We start from the raw sequence: 21,537 nt of genomic DNA, 5'->3' as shown, positions 1-21,537 counted from the left end.
ATTAAAAGATATTCTCATTAATTGATTCGGCAGTCACTTTGTGATAAAATCTATCCATTTTTAATTAATGTTTTACTTAGTAAATACCAAGGTATTTACTAAGTAAAACATTAACTAAAAAAGATTAATTTTTAAATGTGATGAACATGTTATTAAAAAAAATATTTTTTTCTTACATTTATCTTATTTTCGATTTAATATTCATTTTTATTGTGTTTTATCTTTAATTTAAAGAAATACCAGCAATAAAAACTTTAATTTAAGTATAATAATTTTGCGATATCATAATATTTCTCATCCAAGCTATCACAAAAAATCGAAATGTAACCCGAAAAATAGCATGAAATAGCCGCATTAATTTATCACATTAGCGTATGCCGGTATGCGTACTATCCGTATGTAAGTGGCGCTAACATTTGACATAACATTTAAGGAATTCCATAGTGCATTTAAAAATTTGTAAAATGTATGTATGGAAGAGGAAAAGAGAGAAAAATTAAGGATACTGTAATAAAATAAAGGTTAGAGTATTTTCGATAGTAAATGAGGGGAGAGAAATACGAAATAATACGTTTATTACGAGGCAAAGACTAAGGTAATCGAGGCATAGAAAAAAGAAATACAACCTGGCTTACAAACTTGAGAGAGAGGTTCAACTGAAGCACTTTATAGTGCTATAGTAGAACCGTTATTAAGAGCGGCTTCAGACAAAGTAAATATTAACTTGATAACCAACCTTTTGCGTAGAGTAGCATGATAAGATTTTTTTAATTGATAAAATCTTTGTAACAATTTTCATAACACAGTTTTGTTTAGACGAGAAAATTCTTCAAAATATTTCGAAAAAAAAAGGATTTTAATTTAAGAATTAAATATATGAAATAGGTATCTAAAATAACATAAAAATGTAATAAATAGGTGGATAAAATGTTTGAACTTTTTGAAGCCTCAATTTTTTAAAGAAAATCAAGGCAAAGAAAATTATTTTTTTATAATATCTGAGGAAAATGAGGGATGGTAATGAAAGCATGTTCTATGTACAGCCAATATTAACGATTACATTTAGTAATAAAATATCATTATTTCACAAAACAACCTTGTGTGCAGTTACAAAACAAGTGTGTATATTATATATAATGCGTTGCAAAACTAATTGCGTGAATTTGTTACAATAATAATTATTTCAACAGAAAAGAAAATGTCATGCGATTGCCTCAGAAAAAATGGGAAGCTGTATGTAGTAAAATGTTTTTTTTAGTTAGGAAACATGTCCATTAATTTATTAAACAGATATAATACAATGCAACTGCTTTTAATGTAGGTGAATGTAAAAGAGATCAAATGATCATATAATAATGGGTATATATATATATATATATATATATATATATATATATATATATATATATATATATATATATACATATATATATATTTATATATATATATATATATGTATATATATATATATATATATATATATATATATATATAATATATATATATATATATATATATATATATATATATATATATATATATATATATGTACGTATGTAATAGGTATATAATAGTACGCCATACTACTCTGTCTGCAAAAATTCTTCGCCTCCTCAACATTTATGCATCTTGTCATACAAACCCGTCAATTATTTCAACTTCTGACCTTTTTATTTGATAATATATATATAAATATATATATATATATATATATATATATATATATATATATATATATATATATATATATATAGAATATATATATATATATATATATATATATATATATATATATATATATATATATATATATATATATATATATATATATATATATATATATATATATATATATATATATATATATATATATATATATATATATATATATATATATATATATATATATATATATATATATATATATATATATATATATATATATATATATAAATATATATATATTTATATATATATATATATATATATATATATATATATATATATATATATATATATATATATATTTATGTATAAATATATATATATTATATATATATATATATATATATATATATATATATATATATATATATATATATACATATATATATATATTTATCTAACCTAAGTAATTAATATATCTGTTCATGCCAAGTTCCTCGGTCGTCCTCGCTGATATTCAATTCTAAATATTTTTATTGTAATTTTTAAATGAATCAAGCAATAACATAAAATTTTTACGCATAATCCACAAATTTTAAATAAATTCACTTAAGATCAGTAAACAATACAATAAGTTCTGTATGCGATTTTGAATACAATATCGATTAATCAATTTTCTAATGTATGTTTTTGTAATAACAAAAATTTTAATTTGATAGATTTTATGAATTTTAAGATTATGTGTTTATTAAAATAAATTCGAGAGATCCCTGAAGGGTACACGTAAGCGTTGCTCAAGTGACAATCTAATTTGAGGACCCCGAGTGCCCTAAACATCGCTGCCATTCTCCATTTTCTTCACCGTACAACAGTAATGTCCTTCATCTTGAGCTTTTTATGTTATCTGTTATATATCCTCAAATACATTCCACTCCTTTCTTAGTTTTGTGAGACTATCGCGGTTAATCACCATAACTTCACATAGTTAAAGACCACTTTAACTAGCATTATCTTGGACAGTATTGCCAATGAGAGGTTTTCTCTTCTAAAACCAGTAGTTTTGATTTAAACCCCATGCTTTGGAATGCTTTAACTAAGTTTTAATTATTTTACCATGGGTAAATAATGTTATATTTTTATACTCTTCCGTAGCATGTTAGAAAAACTTTTCGTTCTTGAGAAAGTAACACAGTGAAGGAACATGAAGGAAAAGTTTGTGATGAAGATTTATAACTAAGATTTTTTTCTTATTAGATATCGTCTCATTCAATAGCGGTCAGTGACTTAAATTGACGGCAATGAATTTTACTTACTGTGTATAAAATACATGTTTCAAAAATGTATTTAGAAATTTTCCCTTAACCAACGTGTAAAATTGTCTCCAATTAATCGCTTTGGATTGTCCTAAAAACGCATTCGAAAACAGTGGCTTTCTGAAAAGATTAATTTAAATACGATTCAAGAAACATTCAAAATTTTATGTTGTTTTAGAGCGATTATGTTGTTTTGTCCGCCTCTGTAGTGTAATAGTCAGCACGCTCGGCTACCGTTCTGGAGGTCCCGGGTTCGATTCCCAGGGGGGTCGAATAAATATAAGTGATTTTTTCACTGTAATATTTATTCAATATTACCCTGGACTGGTACCTGAAGCGGAGTGCTGATCACCTTTCCTTCGTGTGTAAACGATCAAGATAACACTGTGTTCATATGAAGCAGTGCCCTATGCACCATTGGGGTGCGGATAAGGGTTTTATTATTATTTTTTATTAGAGCGACAACTTTATCGACGTTTTTCGCAATTATATATTTTCGCAATATATTGATTTCAATGTATTTAAAAATAACGATTTACCTTTGAGTTACTCGAGATAGTTGCGTTTATTTGTCATATTAGTGTATGCAGGTTTGTGAACTGTCCGTATTAGTGGCGCTAACATTGTAATATATTCCATCACAGATTACGTTACGCATTGAATTATCGCCAAGCACTTTTACACATGTTCCGGTATTGTACGGAGATGTATTATTATATTATAATATATATGTCAGTCTTGTCACTGTCCCAAGGGATGAAAAGATTCTCGTATCATAATAGTACTGAATAACGTGTAAACTTAAATATGCACAATAACTCATTTGCGCATGCACGGTTTTGATTTTTTTATTTTTTTAAATTTTTTATATAAATTGTCTACATTAATTTAAAGAACAATTATAAACATATTTAAAATATGTTTGCAGAGACCCACCAAGCCATCTTGTGTGTCTTGTCGGTGGAGTTCTTTTTACATACATTTTTTAATTGTTTTTATCCATTTTAACCTACACACAAAAAAGAGAGAAAAAATAAATGATTAATTGTATGATAATGTCCTAATAAGACGAAACGCGTCACATATGTAAAAAAGTAGAATTCAATCCACTAACCGTGTTTAATTTTGGATATATTACCCAATGTTATCTGGTATGACAAAACCCGGTAACTGGTCAAATAAATAAAATAAAAATCCGGAAAAATGCGGAAAAAAACAAAAAGTTGTTATTATAATATATAAAATGCAGTTCCACAAAGAACTGCCGGTAGAAAACTTAAATATAATGAAACATTGATGTTAATAAATCGATTTATGAGGAAAAGTAGTGTATTGCATGTACTTTAAAATTTTAATTGTAAAAAATACCGTATATGGAAGTTTTATATATAATTTTAAACCCATATATATGGTAATTTTTGGATAAACGGTTTCATCGAGAAGTTCAATTATAATTGTGTTTGAAACAGTATTTTTTCTTGCGTTATAAAATATTTTGTTGAGCGTGTTTGTTGTAAATGACGGAAAAAAATAAGTAAGGAAATAAAATCCCTTATTTGCTCGAGTGCAGCAACTTTTTCTGGCAGAAAAGTTGTAGAATGCCTCTACGGATACAGAGGTACAGGTGCATACGTACTCGCATACATATATAGTTACATTTCTACTCTTACCGGTCAGTGCATGTTGCTGATCGCATTACAAAGCTGCTAACTCGTATTTATACCTGTCGAATTAAGGAAAGAAATGCTCTTATATCATCAGCTCAGTACCAATCAGCGAGCAAATCGTTTACGTTAAACTCTGCAACCTTTATGCTAAAGCTTCGATCACACAGGGAGATATTTGAGCAAAATCATATTTTCATTGAAATTATATTTATTTTTTCTGGATTCTCTATTTTATTTATTTGCTTAGTATATTATCAATCCAGCTCACTTAGGAATAAATAATATTGTATTATTGACTGTCGCGCAAGGGTAGATATATGTAATCCGTTTTAAAACGGACTTTATTAGGTATTTTATGATCAAAATCTATTATTAAAATGCAAAAATATAACACCTGTATACAAACTTTGAGTTTATTAATGACAACACAACTAGTTTTGAGAACTGCACATGCTAACATCCAACAGTTGAAAACACAAAATTTATATGCATTTTCGCATATGTTTGAGTTAAACATTTTGCATTTTCGCCTGTTGAAAAAAATTTCATGTTTTCGAAGCTAGTCATACATGCCACAAACAACGGGTATTTTTTTTTATTATGCGGTACATAAACACCTTTTTATGATCATTTATACCTAAATGTTTGTGTAATATTTTTCAAGTGCTTTATGATTGCTGATTTATTCTTGATTATTGATTTTTGTAAAGATTAGCGTTAAGTGGTCCAAATTAGTCTTATACACGTGTTTTTCTTTATGTTTTTCCTTGAAGCAAATACGAAATCAATATGTTTTAGTTAGTTTTATCGGCAGGAAAATAAATGTATTTTTTTATGTTATAAAATATTTGTGCTAAAATCATGAAACTTTTACAAACCGCGGGAATTTAATCCGACCAAAGATTGTTACAAGTTGTTAGAAGTTTTTCAGGATTTGTTCAGGAATGAGGAGAATTCTCTTTTATTTCAGAATATGGAATCAATTTCGTTTGTTGACATGTATATTTTGCTCATGAATACTTGTAAAGACGATTTAATAGGGAAAAGGAGTAAAATTATTAGATATTTTCCTTTAAATTAATAATTGTCACTGTTTTACATTTATAGAAACCATTTTTTTATTTCTCCAATCAATTAATGTAAATAAATATATCATAATTTGGACAGAATATTAAATCGTTATTTATGCAAAAATAGGTTTTCATCTTTGCAAGATAAATACAAATAAAGTCAAATGTTTTTTCACATGTTATAAAAAGAGAATTTTAAATAAAGACTTCGTCGAATCAACTTGAAGTATAATACACTAATCTGCTATCCATTACAGTTGTTTTTAATGCATTTGGGAAATTTAATTAATTTTTTGTATTATTTTTATGAGTATTGCGTTATTTGAACCACTACGAACGTTACTAATGCAATAAGGTCAGCAACTTCAGTGGGAAAATAAAGTGAAAAAAACAATCGATAAACTCGCGGTGAGAGCCTTTCATAAAGAAGAGCAATATTACATAACAGAAACAACCAACGCCTACAAAAAGTAATGATGGGGTTAAGTAACCACATACAAAGCAGAGGCGTGCGTGATAATCGAAGCAAAAAAAATAACTGTGTATTCAAAGAAGAAAAATCAGTAGATACATTTTTATGTACGCAAGTAAATATTTGAATGGCATTTTTAGAGGCTTTTCTATGGGTAATAATGTAAAATAAGTAGGTAAGGTATGTGTGTAAAATATATCAGATTTTTTTCTAGAATTCTTTTTTTAATTGACGGGCAATTAAACCCCTGTCACAAGTTTCACAGTTGAGTGTCTACCCAACTAAGCCACGCCGCCTATCATATTCCATATCATTGATAATTCAGGGCAGGACCTTAAATATGATATATGTGACAGAATGACAGCATGGATATTTTTTAATTACTGAATTTATATCATATGTTTATGAGCCTCCGTAGTGTGATAGTAAGCGCGTTTAGCAACCGTTCTGTAGACCCCGGGTTGAATTCTCAGGAGAAGTCATAGTAAATATTTGAGGCTTATAACTTTAATACTTATTTTAATACTACCCTGGACCGGTACCTAAAGCGTTGCCTTCGTGTAAGTAATGATCAATATGAATACACTGCATTACCCTGTGCACCATTAGGTGTGGATAAGGGTTAGAATAAATTGTTACCAACAAGTATTTAAAAGCATATTTAAAAATAACATATAAATTTGTAGTTTTATTTGTAGTATTTGTAATCAGACGGATTTTTCAAATTATTTTAAAGAGCTTTATTTGGATTAACAATTATTTTTCGTATTTTTTTTAACGGATTTTGCTTTTAAAAAATATTTTCATTTGGTTCTGGTTTTTATTCTATCACTTCTTCTTAATACTACGCCACTGCAAAATTTACTTTTGTAACCAATGATGCGTTAGTTATTGCATCGCAATAAAGCATAACTTTTACAAAACAGCACACAAACGATTATAAATTGTTACCATATTATAGGCATGCACAACATATGTTATAATCTATGTTAAATTTGTAATAGACGTTTTAAATAAGAATTATTGTATTTATGTAAGTATGTCAAAAGTAAAACGAGCGGACATTGTGAACGCGATACGAAAATAAATCATAACAACAGCTCGGATAGTTACCTTTTTGTGTACCTCCAAGGAGACAATCATTGGAAGACAAAAGAATAAACCGTGTAATTGATTTTTTTCCCAAAAAGGATGTCTATTATATCTGGTGATCAAATCTAAGGTCAATGGCGAGAACTCCATAAATCAATGGTTTATACGTGGGTATGGCGTTGATAAATGCTTAAAATATGACGAGTTCGTATTGCTTTGTTTGGGATACTAAATGTGGAATAACTCACTGTGGGGTAATTTTAAAACTAGCCAATTATCACACCGCTTCTCCGCAAGGGTAGGCAGAGAGAGCATAGAATGCCACTTCTTTTTGCAAACAATCTTCGCCTGTCCCACATTCGTGTATCTTTTCATACATACTCGTCGATTATTACGACTTCTTTTACGTTTTGCCACATATTCTTATGAGTGATCGCATTTCGACTGCATTTTGTCTGCTTTCATCCTTTTTTTTCCAACTCCATACTTCACTCAGAATGCAAAGAAATACGTGTCGCAAAAGTTTGAAAGTAACATTGGTATTTAATTACCGTTAACCATGTCAATCTTTTTAAATCCCTAATCCGCACCCATTGATGCATAGAGCACTGAATATCTTGATCGTTAATTGCATGAAGGCAAGGTGATCAGCACTGCGCTTTCTGTACCAGTATGATAATCGGTGATATTAAATAAGTATGAGAGTCAAAATCACCCATATTTATTTTGACAATTTGAAAATAAAAATTAATAATTGATAAATATCATCACAATGTGACTGCCGAATCAATTAATGAAGTCGCCTGCTAATTTCCTTTTATATTATTTTGAGAAATAAAAATACTTTGTTTTTTTATCCACTCACATTTTTATTAACAACCAACTAGTTTCGGCAACAACCTGTTGCCCTCTTCAGGGCTTAAGTTATGACTCATAAATTAAACCCTGAAGAGAGCAACAGGTTGTTGCAGAAACTAGTTGGTTGTTAGTAAAAATATGAGTGAATATTTCTCAAAATAATATATCAATATGATCCAGAAAGTTAATGCTTTCAATGTTTAAAGCAATTTCCTCTTAATTTAATTCACTTTAATGAAAAGATATTATTTTTAAATAATAATATTGACTATAGCGAGACAAGTTCAAGTACCGCAATAAATTACTGAAAATAGGTTAATACAATTTGTTGGAATATGAAATGAGTAGACGACTCATTAAAGTAAAATATTTCGTCATCAAAAAATATAGAGCTAATTTGACATCCTAATAATAACGTAAGGAATTCAGTTTCTGTCACGGTCACTGGATTTCGGTGAAACAAGACAACAAAAGGATTGCATATGCTTTGTACTTCATTTGTTTTTGTATACCTACATGAAGTTATTAAAAATAATGAGGGCTGCAGTTAATGAATTAGAAAATCAACATTCACCGATAATTGGGCTTAATATCGACGCATATTTATAGTAACATTGATAACTCTCAGTAAGTGCAACTCTCTTACTGATAATAATCTCATCACTGCAGTGTTTCAATGTTCAATTTTTATTTTATTTTTTAAAGCATTTTTCTTTTATTTGTTCGGGAATTGTACAGCTTTATATTTAAAAGAAGTGTATATTAAAAAATACTTACATTAATTAAAATAAAGCCAATTACACGATTCCACATTTATGTTATAACTATCAAAAACATTAAGAGATAAAAAAATAAAATAATATAAAAGTGTGGGAGTGTGTATGTGTGTGAGGAAGGGGGTAAAAGGGTCAGGGTATGGTATAAAAAATAGATTTCGCAGGAAGGAGAATTTTAGTCATAAAATTCAAGCATGTTCATATAATGATAAAAAAATTAGCAAATAAAAAATCAAACATGTCGTTTACGTTATGCTGTTTTATTTCAATATTTACAGCTATAAATATATATATATATATATAAAACCCTTATCCGCACCCCAATGGTGCATAGGGCACTGCTTTATATAAACGCAGTGTTATCTTGATCGTTTACACATGAAGGAAAGGTGATCAGCCCCCCGCTTCAATATAAATATAGCTAACTAAAATAACTAACTAACTAACCATTACGCCGTTTCTCCAAAAGGATAGACAGAGGGAGTCGAACCCTACACCAGTTTTTCTTTGCAACTGATGCACAATCCTGCATCTCGTCATAAATACCCGCCGATTATTCCGACTCCTGACCTCAGTGCTTTCAAGTAATAAAATATTTTATCATGCCAATTTTTTCTCGGTCTTCCTCTTCCTCCTCAGATTTTATTTCCAACTACATGAGCCTAATCAATTTTTTTATAGTATTCTTTAGTCACTCATGCGTTCCACATGGCCAAACCATCACAAAACACCTTTCCTAACGTTGTCGATAATGCTTAATTTAGCCTTTTATGTCAAACATCGTTTTCAACACATTTGTGTGAGAGATCGCATTTCGTTTGCACATTACTTTCAACCTTTTTTGTAAGCTCCATGCTCCACTCCCATATATTATGGTTGGAAACACAAGGATAAAATATACATAAAATACAATATTTTACAAAACTAACTATGATTTGATAGAGTTTATAAAATGCCAATTTTTTTTTTCCATTTGATATCTACGGAATTATTTTTTAAATTTGCAAGTATTTTTTTTTTACTTTGAAGGACGGTATATGTACAAGTATCTAAGGATTTTTTTTATTAATCATTGAACATTTTCGAACTTTTATTAAAATTTTACTGAACTATATAAATGTTCATAAAGCACGGTATTAGGAACCGTTACCCTATTAAGAAGCTCACGCAAAGAACTTATCATACAGCAAATCATGCTAATGGTGTAATAAAACAATAAACGTGATTTTTTGCTACATACAAAGCACTTATATATTATTATATTTTGATATGCAACTATGTAAACAATTAAATATATGTTCTGCGGAATGAACATAAATTTTGAGAACAAAGATTGCGGTTGCATTGTTCTAATTGAAGAAAGGAAATATTCATTAAAATGTTAACAAAAAATGTTAATATTCATTAGAAAGACAAAGAAAATTTTCTTATAAATAAATAAACGTAAAAAAGTAAAGAAATACAAGAGTTTCTTTATTAAATTAAATAGAAAATGATTGAAAAGTGTATTTCTGACACAAAGATCATCCATGTAAACATTTTAATTTGTGTGATTTTGTTTACTTTGTTCGTTTTTGAATACTTGAAATATGATAAAAATAAAAAAATAAAATAAAATAATAAAAACAATAAAAAACGTGGAACTCTATAGATTTTAAATAATTGTTAGTTTTCTAGGGTTTTGGCCTTAAAGTATTAAACAATGACGGGATATTTTTTTTAAATCCTCATCCGCACCCAATGGTGCATAGGGCACTGCGTCATATAAACGCAGTGTTATCTTGATCGTTTTACACATGAAGGAAAGGTGATCAGCCCTCCGCTTCAGGTGCCGTCCAAGGTAATATTGAATAAATATTACAGTGAAAAAATCACTTGTATTTATTTTACCCCCCTTAGGAATCGAACCCGGGACCTCCAGAACGGTAGCCGAGCGTGCTGATCATTACACTACAGAGGCGGACATGACGGGGTTTAAATTGAATTATTCGATTAAAAAAGTAAAAAAGTAATTATATGAGTTTTTATACGAATGAGAAATGTTATGCATTCTTTTTATTAATGCAGTGTAGGTAACCATTGTATCACTCTAAAAATTTACATCTTTTCCACGACGAAGAAAATTATTTACTAAATGTAACGTACTATGAATATTCACTAAATGTTTTTTTTTTATTGTAGAAATATGAGATTAAATGCAATTTGAATTTATTGTAACTGAACAACCCACTGTGTGTGTATGTGCAAGCCAAGGATACATCGCTCACTCCTTTCAAGAACGTCATAAATCAAAAATCGTCAATTTTCAGTTGTGCACGTTTTCGGAATGCCCAGAAAATGTACTATATCCTAGAAAAAGTGGCATATTTTAAACTTAATATTTGCCCGATACATGGCAGAATGTGTTGTTTTTGCATTTTGAAGAAAAGGTATTGTTTAATTATTTTTTTAAACATACTTAATATTTTTCAAATGGAGAAAAAACCTTCAGGTTTTACCTAAAAAGATCTGTTGCACAGTAAAAAGTTCAATAAGTAGCTTGATATTTATATTTAATACATTGTATTATATTTTTAAACTTTAAAAACGCTCTCCTGAAAAATCAAGTTTTTTTTTATTTATGACGTTCTTGAAAGGAGTGAGCGACATGAGAGATTTTTACAGTTTTATTTTATTTTAAATTTCCTAGTTAATGTTTCCAGTTAGTTCTAGTTAATTTTCCTGGTTAATAATGTATACCAAGCTTTAGAAGATAAACTTTTCGAGCACTGCAGGCTAGTATGAGGTCGAAAGGTACCTACGGAGGAAACTCGAACACTGTGCCACCCACTTTAGTTCTGACCAATCAGGGCCTTACTTTACATAACTATGTGATCGTTATCCTTGGCTGGAAAACCGAACAAAGCTATAGACGTCGCTCTAAATGGCGAAAATCAACAGGTATGTTGGTACCCTCAATCTCTCGCAATGCATGAAAAGTCTTCGGATACGGATGTGTGACTGCAGTGTACGCAAATTTCCGCGGTTTTGGCTATTGCGACTTGCATTCCAAACGCAGCCTGCTCGGATTTCTCCTGCCGCCTTCCGATTACGATGTGAGGCTAAACCAGTCGGGTTATGTCGGTTACGAGACGTATCCAACGAGCGAGCGAAAGTGTATCTGGGGGTTTCTCGTTTTGATTCAGTATATAAAGGAGACCGCTGGGCATTGAAGGTATATTCACGTTCGGAAACTCACTGCCTTCAGTGCTGCCAATAAGAGAAGCACCATGAAGATCACGGTGGGTTCTTTGCATTTTGCATTTATTCAAATCAAATCAATTTGATAACATAATACAAATACAGTTTTGTGTAAAAAATAATAAAGTAATACGAGTTTTTTTTCAAATGTGATTCATCTACGATATTATAAGTGTTTTTTTCACCAGTGTTATGAACTCTTGTGCTATAAAAGTGATTAAAAAGAATAAGTGGTTGAATCTTGAAAGACTTAAAATAAGATTCATGAATATGCTATAATTGAGATTAATTACAGTAACTAATTATTGTTGTGTGTTTTTTACAGCTTGTGGCCACTCTTGTGGTGTTGGCCATATTGGGCGTACAGGGAAAAGAAGAAGAGAAGAAACCTGTCGAAGCTGTAAAGGAAGCGGACACCAAGGGGGTCGGAGCTGACAAGAAACACGAGAAGAGAGGACTCTTCGGAGACTTTGGCAACTACGGAGGCCACGGCTGGTCATCTGGAGACAGTTTCGGCGGCGGATATGGAGGAAGCTACGGTGGCTCTTTCGGCCATGACTCCGGCTTCTCCCTGGGCTCTGACTGGGGACACGAAGACGTCCACAAAACGTTGACTGTTGTTAAGAAAGTCAAGATTCCCTACCCAGTAGAAAAACACATTCCCTACCCAGTAGAAAAGCACATTCCATACCCAGTAAAGGTACCAGTACCCCAACCCTACCCAGTAGTCAAGCACGTCCCATACCCAGTTAAAGAAATCGTCAAGATTCCCGTTCATGTGCCCCAACCTTATCCAGTTGAGAAACACGTCCCATACCCAGTCAAAGTGCACGTAGATAGACCCGTCCCGGTTAAAGTATACATTCCACAACCTTATCCAGTAGAAAAACACATCCCTTACGAAGTCAAGGTACCCGTACCAGCTCCCTACCCAGTAGAAAAGAAGGTTCCTTACCCGGTGAAGGTCCCCGTGCATGTACCCCAACCCTACCCGGTCATCAAGGAGGTGCCATACCCAGTCAAGGTACATGTCGACAGGCCCTATCCCGTGCATGTAGCCAAACCCTACCCCGTAGAAGTTGAGAAACCCGTCCCGTACCCCGTAGAGAAACCCGTCCCGTACCCAGTCAAGGTGCACGTAGACCGTCCTTACCCAGTCCACGTAGACAAGCCGGTGCCCTACCCGGTCAAGGTCCCCTACCCAGCCCCGTACCCGGTGGAGAAGCGAGTCCCGTACCCGGTGGAGAAGCTGGTGCCCTACCCCGTGAAGGTGCCCGTGGACAGGCCGTACCCGGTCCACATAGAGAAGCCAGTGCCATACACCGTGGAGAAGCACGTCCCCTACCCGGTGAAGGTCCCCTACCCAGTCCACGTGGAGCACGACCACCACGACTACGGCGAGAGCAGCTACGACTTTAGTGATCATCATGGAAGCTACTAAAGTAGGAAGTAGATGATTTCATGAATGTGATATTATAATTTGGACACAGCATCGCTCTTAACGTTCCTCCTGCCGACGGCTCAGAGATTATAGTTCCTCTCCCACATACCGGGACTGGAAGATTGTTTGGAGCTCTTGCCTTGGGAACTGCGGAGCGATGCCGAAAAACCAATCACCATTATTTAGTTAATAAGTTACGCACTCGAAAATATACCAACGCCCGTTTTATTTTTAAGTTTTATTTTTTGTTAATTAATGTTTTCGCAGTCATGCAAAAGTACCTGAATTGTGATTGGGAAAAACATGTAATAAATACACGAATGCCTCGCATTCCGAACCAACCCAACTGAAATTGTTGTTATTTTTCCCCCACTTCATCGTTATTTCAAACATGCTCTAAAAACGGTTTCATTAAAATTTATTTATTAATCCACTTTTAGACAAAGGTAAAAATAAATCAATCTTTGAAATTACTGTTTTTATGACCTCATTCTAAACCAGTAAATCAATATTTAAACATAAAAATGTATATTTATAAAAGTAAATATGTCAGAAATCTTCAAATTGCCAACAGAAAACAGTCTTATGGTATCAATTTGTTCATTTAATATGACATAGCTGTCAAATAAATTGGTTAATAAATATTTTTCGATATTATTTATAATATACTATAACATTAAACGAACAAATTACAAATCAACTGGATATGTTCGTGATTTCTTGCTATCGAAATTGTAATTTTGTGTACAATACCTGTTAATACAGGTAGTAATGGAAGCTTCAAAAGGAAGCTTTAATTATTGTTATCCGCAATACTTAATTAGCTTGAAAGAAAATACAAGGATAAATTCTTGTTATTCAGTACGCGCCTATTTAGTGGCTTCACTCGATCTCGTTTCATCACCGGGGTAATTACAGATTTCTGACCTTCTTTTCATATATTTCTTTTTTATCATTTTCATCATACATTCACACATACGTGCATTTCGACAAGAGTTACTTTGTTTTGTAACCCAGGAAACGCCGTACGCGCCAGAACACGCGTACCTTTTGTGTGTTGTACAATCACTGTGGATTGAGGTCTTTCATTTTGACCAAAACATAATCATAAGACATGCAGAATGAATTTGATTTATAAACGATAACAAGGATAAAAAATCTACGTTTTGATTTTTCAAAAAATTTCTTAGTAGACTCAAAAAATCAAACACCGATTTTTTGAGTCTACTAAGTAGTATTTTATTAAAAAACACAAAAAAATTATATTGTGACAATTTTTTCACCTAGTTATGTCATTTTCAAACGAATGTTTGCATTCGTTTGAAAATGCCATAACTAGGCGACACAATTGTCACAATATTAATTTTTGTGTTTTTTAATAAAATACAACTTAGTAGACTCAAAAAAATCTGTGTGATTTAAAAATCAATACATAAATCAAAATAGAGTTCTACAAATTAAACGCCAAATCAATAAATAAAAAATCTATCCTTTTGCCATGATCAATTATATAGCAGATAAATGATTTTGATTCATTATTATTTGCAGTTTTAATAACAAAATTATTTACTTTGTGGTTAGTAATTATTGCTTATTTAATGTTAGTAATATTAGTATATAATTACTCTACATTAGTGATTGTATAGGTACATTAGAATAACTTGATAATATCCTTAATCCTTAATTGTATATTTTTAAGAACGACAGCGCTTTCGAGGTAGTACCTTACGAAAATGGCGCCATGCAAATTATCCAATTTTTTTTTTATTGTAATATCGTATGGTATATCGAATTTATAAAAATAGATAGTTTGTTCAAAATCTATAAATGTTATTTACCGATTGCTTGGACATTTTGACACAACGTTGCATTCGAATACGCGCGTGCTTTTTGTCTATCGTTAAAATAAAAATACTATTGTTCCTTTGTTCTGAATCTTCAATATTCTAAAATTATTCACGGGTAATAATATGTTTTTAAAAAATATATTTGTTCACCTTAATGGCAACATGCTTCTTGACTGGCTCTGTTACGTAAGATTTTCAATGTTTTCAATTGTATTGTTCCATAGATTTGAAATGTTTTCATTACTTCACAATATTCCTCATTTTTTTATATTGAGTCACACCAAACTGTGATCGGGTAGATCTCGCTTTTGTTAAATAATTGTTATAATCACTTTTTTATTTACTTGTATTTCACTCACAAAATTAGTGACACAATTAAAATGTAAATTTTATTTCACCCAATATTATGTAGATTATTGCAAAGCTGGCAGTAGCAAAAAATATGCATATGTGCAGTTAAATAATAACATTGCATACTAGTTACTCAATCTACTTTTGTAATTATTCATTCGTGTTGAAATTTGGGGATAAAAAATGCAAAATAAATATAAAAAGTGGTATAACATACATAGAACTATTAGCAATATCGAGAATGGTTTGAGCTTAGAAATTGCGAAGTAAGACATTTATAATTTCTTCTTACGAATGATGTTTTCTAAGGTAACATAATATTAGTAACAGGTTTAACATTGCTTACCACATAATAAAACTCATTCCAATACTTGCTTGCAAGTAGGATTGATTTACTTAACGTTACTTACGCAATATTGGTCAAGAGAAATTATGAAGATTATGGCTTTAAAAGCGATATATTTACGTGTACCAACCAGTAAATAACGGTTGATGCTCAAATGATACGATATAATTTACATCGAATTTGGATTAGCTCTTTCAAAATGCTCTATAATATATTCCAATCGCTATATTATTACATAAATACCCATAAATTGTTGTATTACTATTGTATATCGCAGTGGCTTGTGTTATACAGTTTCCTCGAATCAAATTAAAATATGATTTAATTGTTTGTAATATATTAATCGTGCGTTATTGAACTAAACTTTCCTACAAACCCCAATTTTAATTAACATTTAACTAACTAACTATCTTACCACTCTCTATCAGGGGAGCCAGAGAGAATAGAACGCCATACCGATCTGACTTTCCAAAAAAATATTGCCTCTTCCACATTCATGCATCTCCTTATACATACTCGCCGATTATTCCAACTCCTGACTTGGTCATGCCTAACTATTTTGAAAAGTTGATAATGCAAAGTTTTTTTTCTGTCTTCCTCTGCTTCTATCACTTACCACATTTCTGTTCTTTGTTCACTCGTTTGATTCACATGCTCAAACAATCTCAATACATCTTTTTTAATAATTGTTGTGGTCATTTGTTTTTATTTAATATTTCACACAAAAAAAATAAAAATATTATTAATTTTAATCTAAAATATTAATATAATTTAAAATATTTTTGTTTAATATAATTTATAAAAAAAAACACCTTATTTTGAAGCACTAACTTTGTGAATTTCCATTTTATTATTAAAGTGTAACTTTGTTTTGATGCGATTTTAAAACAAAGTTAAATTTTCATTTTAGATTTTTTTAATAAAGGGTATTTCAATTGTTATTGAACAAAATATGCTGCTATGAGTTACAAAGAATTTTCAATCACGACATCAACACTGCTTAGCAAAACGTTGTGGCCATTCAAAATACGTTATTTTGAAAAAAACAATTCCCATTATAAAACTGCATTGTAAATGTCATAAAAATATATGTTTTTTAACCTTGGTCTTTTCATAAATACATCTATAATAACACTCTAAAAACCAACAAAACCCATTGCGCCACCCTGTATTTGCATTTACATGATTCACATAAAACAATCCAGCGGTAACAATTTAAAAAAAAGATGGCCAAAAAAGGAAGAAAGTATGACCTTAAAGCGTCAGACATAATAGAGTAACAAAGTTTCTTGGTCTTTTTTATTTTAAATATTTTTTATATAGCATTTAACCTGTGTTAAGCCGAAATACTCAATTTTCATAGAAATAAAGTTTTTAACTTATAACAATACTTTAAGTACGTAATTTGTACATGAATACCAGATTTAATTTATTTTATTGTTATCAAGATTTTTGTATCATATCACAAAGATAAAAACGAATATTTTTGAAGAGAAATATGGAAGTTTGGTAATTTACAGAGCTTGCGACTTATCATCGTCTGTTTTAAACGATCTCTTTACAAACTGTGTAATGTTCATCATTTTACCATAATTGAACATAAAACTACTTGATTTTATGATTCTATAAATCCTATATAAGTCCTATTAATTCATTTTTAGAATTTAGTTTTTTTTTCAAGAATAGGATAATCACTCGTAAACGAGAGGAGGCTTATTAATAATATAAAAAAGGACAGGACCTTCAAAAAATCTAAATTTATTAGAAAAAGTGTCATATTGTGTGTCTCGTAGGAATGGATTGAGTTGAAGTAGAATTTTAAAATAAAAACATCCAAACAAAAAATAGACCTATTATCCGCCAATTTTGTAAAATATGGATTTTAATATGCAGTACCAACATTATCTCAACTGCCAATCGAAACTGAAGTAACAGAATGTAAATAAATCGGTAGTTAAGATGAACGAGATAATTTTATGTAATCCACACGGAGCAAGGAAAAGCGGAAGGAATAATATTACATCACTTATTCGCAATTTGAAGATGTTCTCACAGTTCAAAGGAGGCGGCGATTTCATTTGATTTCTCTCAATATTCACGCATTTTGCTAGCAATGTCGGAAACAATGAACGACACATAATGCCATGTACATTGTGTTTTTTTTATCTGTTGGAAATGTGTGAGAGAATCCTTTTCATTTCCGGAATTAGAATGGGACTCGGCAGACTTCCTATTCAAGAATTTTGGCAATTAGGTAAACCATTAAAGCGCGAGGAAGTCGAGCTCCAAGGCCGAGCGGGTCGTAATATATTTAAGAAGGTAAAAAATTCAAAAAGTAACTTTGTAATTACCACTGAACGTACCTCACATACGATAATGAGAGAAATGTATAAAACACTTACATTTTACAAAGGTTTGTGTGTGTGTATATATATATATATATATACATATATATATATATATATATATATATATATATATATATATATATATATATATATATATATATATATATATATATATATATATATATATATAAATATATAAATATGTGTATATATATATATAATATATATATATATATATATATATATATATATATATATATATATATATATATATATATTTTTATATATATATATATATATATATATATATATATATATATATATATATATATATATATATATATATATATATATATATATATATATATATATATATATATATATATATATATATATATATATATATATACTTATGGGGAATACGCAATAAATACATTTGTATTGGAATTTGACTTATTGAAGAAAAAATATATAAACAATATTGTTTTAATTTGTTTAAACTCCTTAACATTTACTAACTATTTTCTTGTATTTTTTAAATTTAACCCTTTAAAATATATATTTTTTTAATTATATTTTATATTATATCTTAGATTATATTTTTAAATACAAAAGCGGTATTTTGAGCGAAAAATTCAATTACATCAAATGTCACCTAGGTCTAGAGAAAATTAGGTTATGATTTACCGTATAATGCGTCTTCATTAGGTTTGAAACGAAGAAATTATGAGTTCGTTGGAATATTTATTTTCTCAAAAACCGTTTCCTTTATAACTTAATAAGTCATATAATGTTTGCTGTTTTAAATATTATGTTTATAAATGAATTTAAGTTTTTAAATAATTTATTTTGAATACTGGATTTTTTAAAAATAAAGCACTACGAAACATCCTACAACAATACGAAAATTTTACAACTTCAGCAATTTTACTACAGGAAATATGTAGATATGTTATCCTGTACTACTTATTTTAATTGTTATGACCATATTTCATGTTTGATATAGTAAAAATTTCGTAAATGAAAAAAAAAACATAAAAATAATGTTTGATAAATATATATTGATATTTCAATTTAAAAACTATAAGTCAGTAATCGTCGGGGATGCAATATATGCTAATGTTTTTTTTACATGGGAATACTATGTATCCGTAAATTATGAAGTTAATACCGGTTATTACCAGTAATTTAGCGGTATTTTTGAAGGAGTCATAGGGTGGATAGTATGAATTGATTTGTAGTATAATCCCTTGAAGTATTTTTCACTATTTTAATGTGTGATTAAACTGTAAGCTAGTTGTATCCGGGCACCCGTTGCTGTGGATAAGCCTGGTTAAACGAAAAAGAAAGAAAATAGGACCATCATTTTTCTGATATGCAATGAAAATATGAAAAATCTATGAAACAATGGAATTAAAAACATTAAAAATGCTGTATGACGCAACAGCTGTAAAAAAGCATGCTGTTCGCCATGAGCAATATTTAGTATGGTGTGTGGGGCTGTTACATTGAACAGATGACACTGCCATTGAAGTTAGAAAAAAACTGTTTTTAAATGACAAAACACTGTTGCAGTATTGATATTTTAGACAAATTGACATTTACCTTTTTATTTAAAACAGTGAAATATAAACACGCGCACTTTCAAACTCGATATTTTGTTAAAATTTCAAAACAATCGGTGAATAAATTTAGGTGATTTAAGATTTTGAACAAATGAACATTTATATTTTTATTTATGTACGAGAATTTTGCGGCATAATATTTTTAATAATAAGAATACCATGTTGGTAGCTGTAGCTGATAAAAGTAGAATAAAAACCAATTAAAAAAATAGTAACAAACATTTGGATCTGACGTTCTGAATGAATTATACTGACCCCATTCTTGAACCACACGCTACAGAGCGCAGTACATTTGTTTATTTAAAATAAAATATCTTTATACATTGACCGATGAAGAAATAAAGTGACTAAGTTTAAATATCAAATTATTATTTATTCGCGATGATCAAACACATTTTTTGCGATGATTGGTAAATGATGATTGTTTGACGATTTCGAAAGAGAGTTACGCAATGTCTTAAACTTGGGACTTGGTACAAGTTCGCGAAACCAAAAAGTCATGCTGAATATTTGTATTAATCCGAATACAGAAAACAAATATTTTTTCCCTTTATTAACGGCCGTAGCTGATTTGTGCATAACATATCGCTCACTCCTTTCAAGAACGTCATAAATCAAAAAACTTGATTTTTCAGGAGAACGTTTTTGAAGTTTAAAAATATAATACAATGTATTAAAAATAAATATCAAGCCACTTATCAAACTTTTTACTGCGCAACAGATCTTTTAAGGTGAAACCTGAAGGTTTTTTTTTCATTTGAAAAATATTTAGTTTATTTAAAAAAAAAAATTAAATAATACCTTTTCTCCAAAATGCAAAAACAACACTTTCTGCCCTGTAGTGGGTAAATATTAAGTTAAAAATATGTCTCTTTGCTGGGATACAGTACATTTAAAACATGCACAACTAAAAATTGACGATTTTTGATTTATGACGTTCTTGAAAGGAGTGAGCGATATTACATGTGGAGGTCTTCACCAAAAAGTTACATTTCGAATATTGCACAAAAAATCCTTTAATGCAAATCTGTTTTGTTTACTGTATTCTATCCAATTTTTAATTGATGTTGCGAAAAATGGGACCAATCCTGTATTAAACTAATATGAAATCATTAAACCGCACCAATACTTAACAATTTTACAAGCTAGAATTCCCGTTTACTTAAAATCATTTATAATGGAAATGTAACATTTTGGTGAGGACCATCACACATCGCTCACTCCTTTCAACAACGTCATAATATATCTAAAAAATCGTCGATTTTCAGTTGGGCATGTTTTTAGAATGCTCAGAAAATGTACTATATCCCAGCAAAAGCGGCATATTTTTAACTCAATATAATATTTACCCGCTACAGGGCAGAATGTGTTGTTTTTGAATTTTTAAGAAAAGGTACTGTTTTATTATTTTTTAAAATACTAAATA

At 29.9% G+C, this 21,537-nt stretch overlaps 2 protein-coding genes across 3 annotated transcripts in view; one reads left to right on the top strand and one right to left on the bottom strand.

Annotated features, from left to right (window-relative positions):
• The window catches only part of LOC148302209 (angiotensin-converting enzyme-like), a 197,396-nt gene that overhangs the window by 99,605 nt on the left and 76,254 nt on the right, over positions 1 to 21,537 (bottom strand). The window lies entirely within an intron of this gene.
• Positions 12,118 to 13,940, top strand: LOC148302212 (uncharacterized). Its single transcript, XM_088271945.1, has 2 exons — positions 12,118 to 12,194; positions 12,479 to 13,940. Exons 1-2 carry the CDS (start codon positions 12,183 to 12,185, stop codon positions 13,592 to 13,594), a joined length of 1,128 nt encoding a protein of 375 aa, XP_088128071.1. The 5' UTR covers positions 12,118 to 12,182; the 3' UTR covers positions 13,595 to 13,940.

The sequence above is a fragment of the Brachycentrus maculatus genome, unplaced genomic scaffold (assembly GCF_059751285.1).
Source record: "Brachycentrus maculatus isolate JH-2025_06_01 unplaced genomic scaffold, ASM5975128v1 h1tg000472l, whole genome shotgun sequence".
Classification (NCBI taxonomy): Eukaryota; Metazoa; Arthropoda; class Insecta; order Trichoptera; family Brachycentridae; genus Brachycentrus; species Brachycentrus maculatus.
Note: the sequence above shows the minus strand (reverse complement) of the source record. Positions and strands in the feature narration are given on the sequence as shown.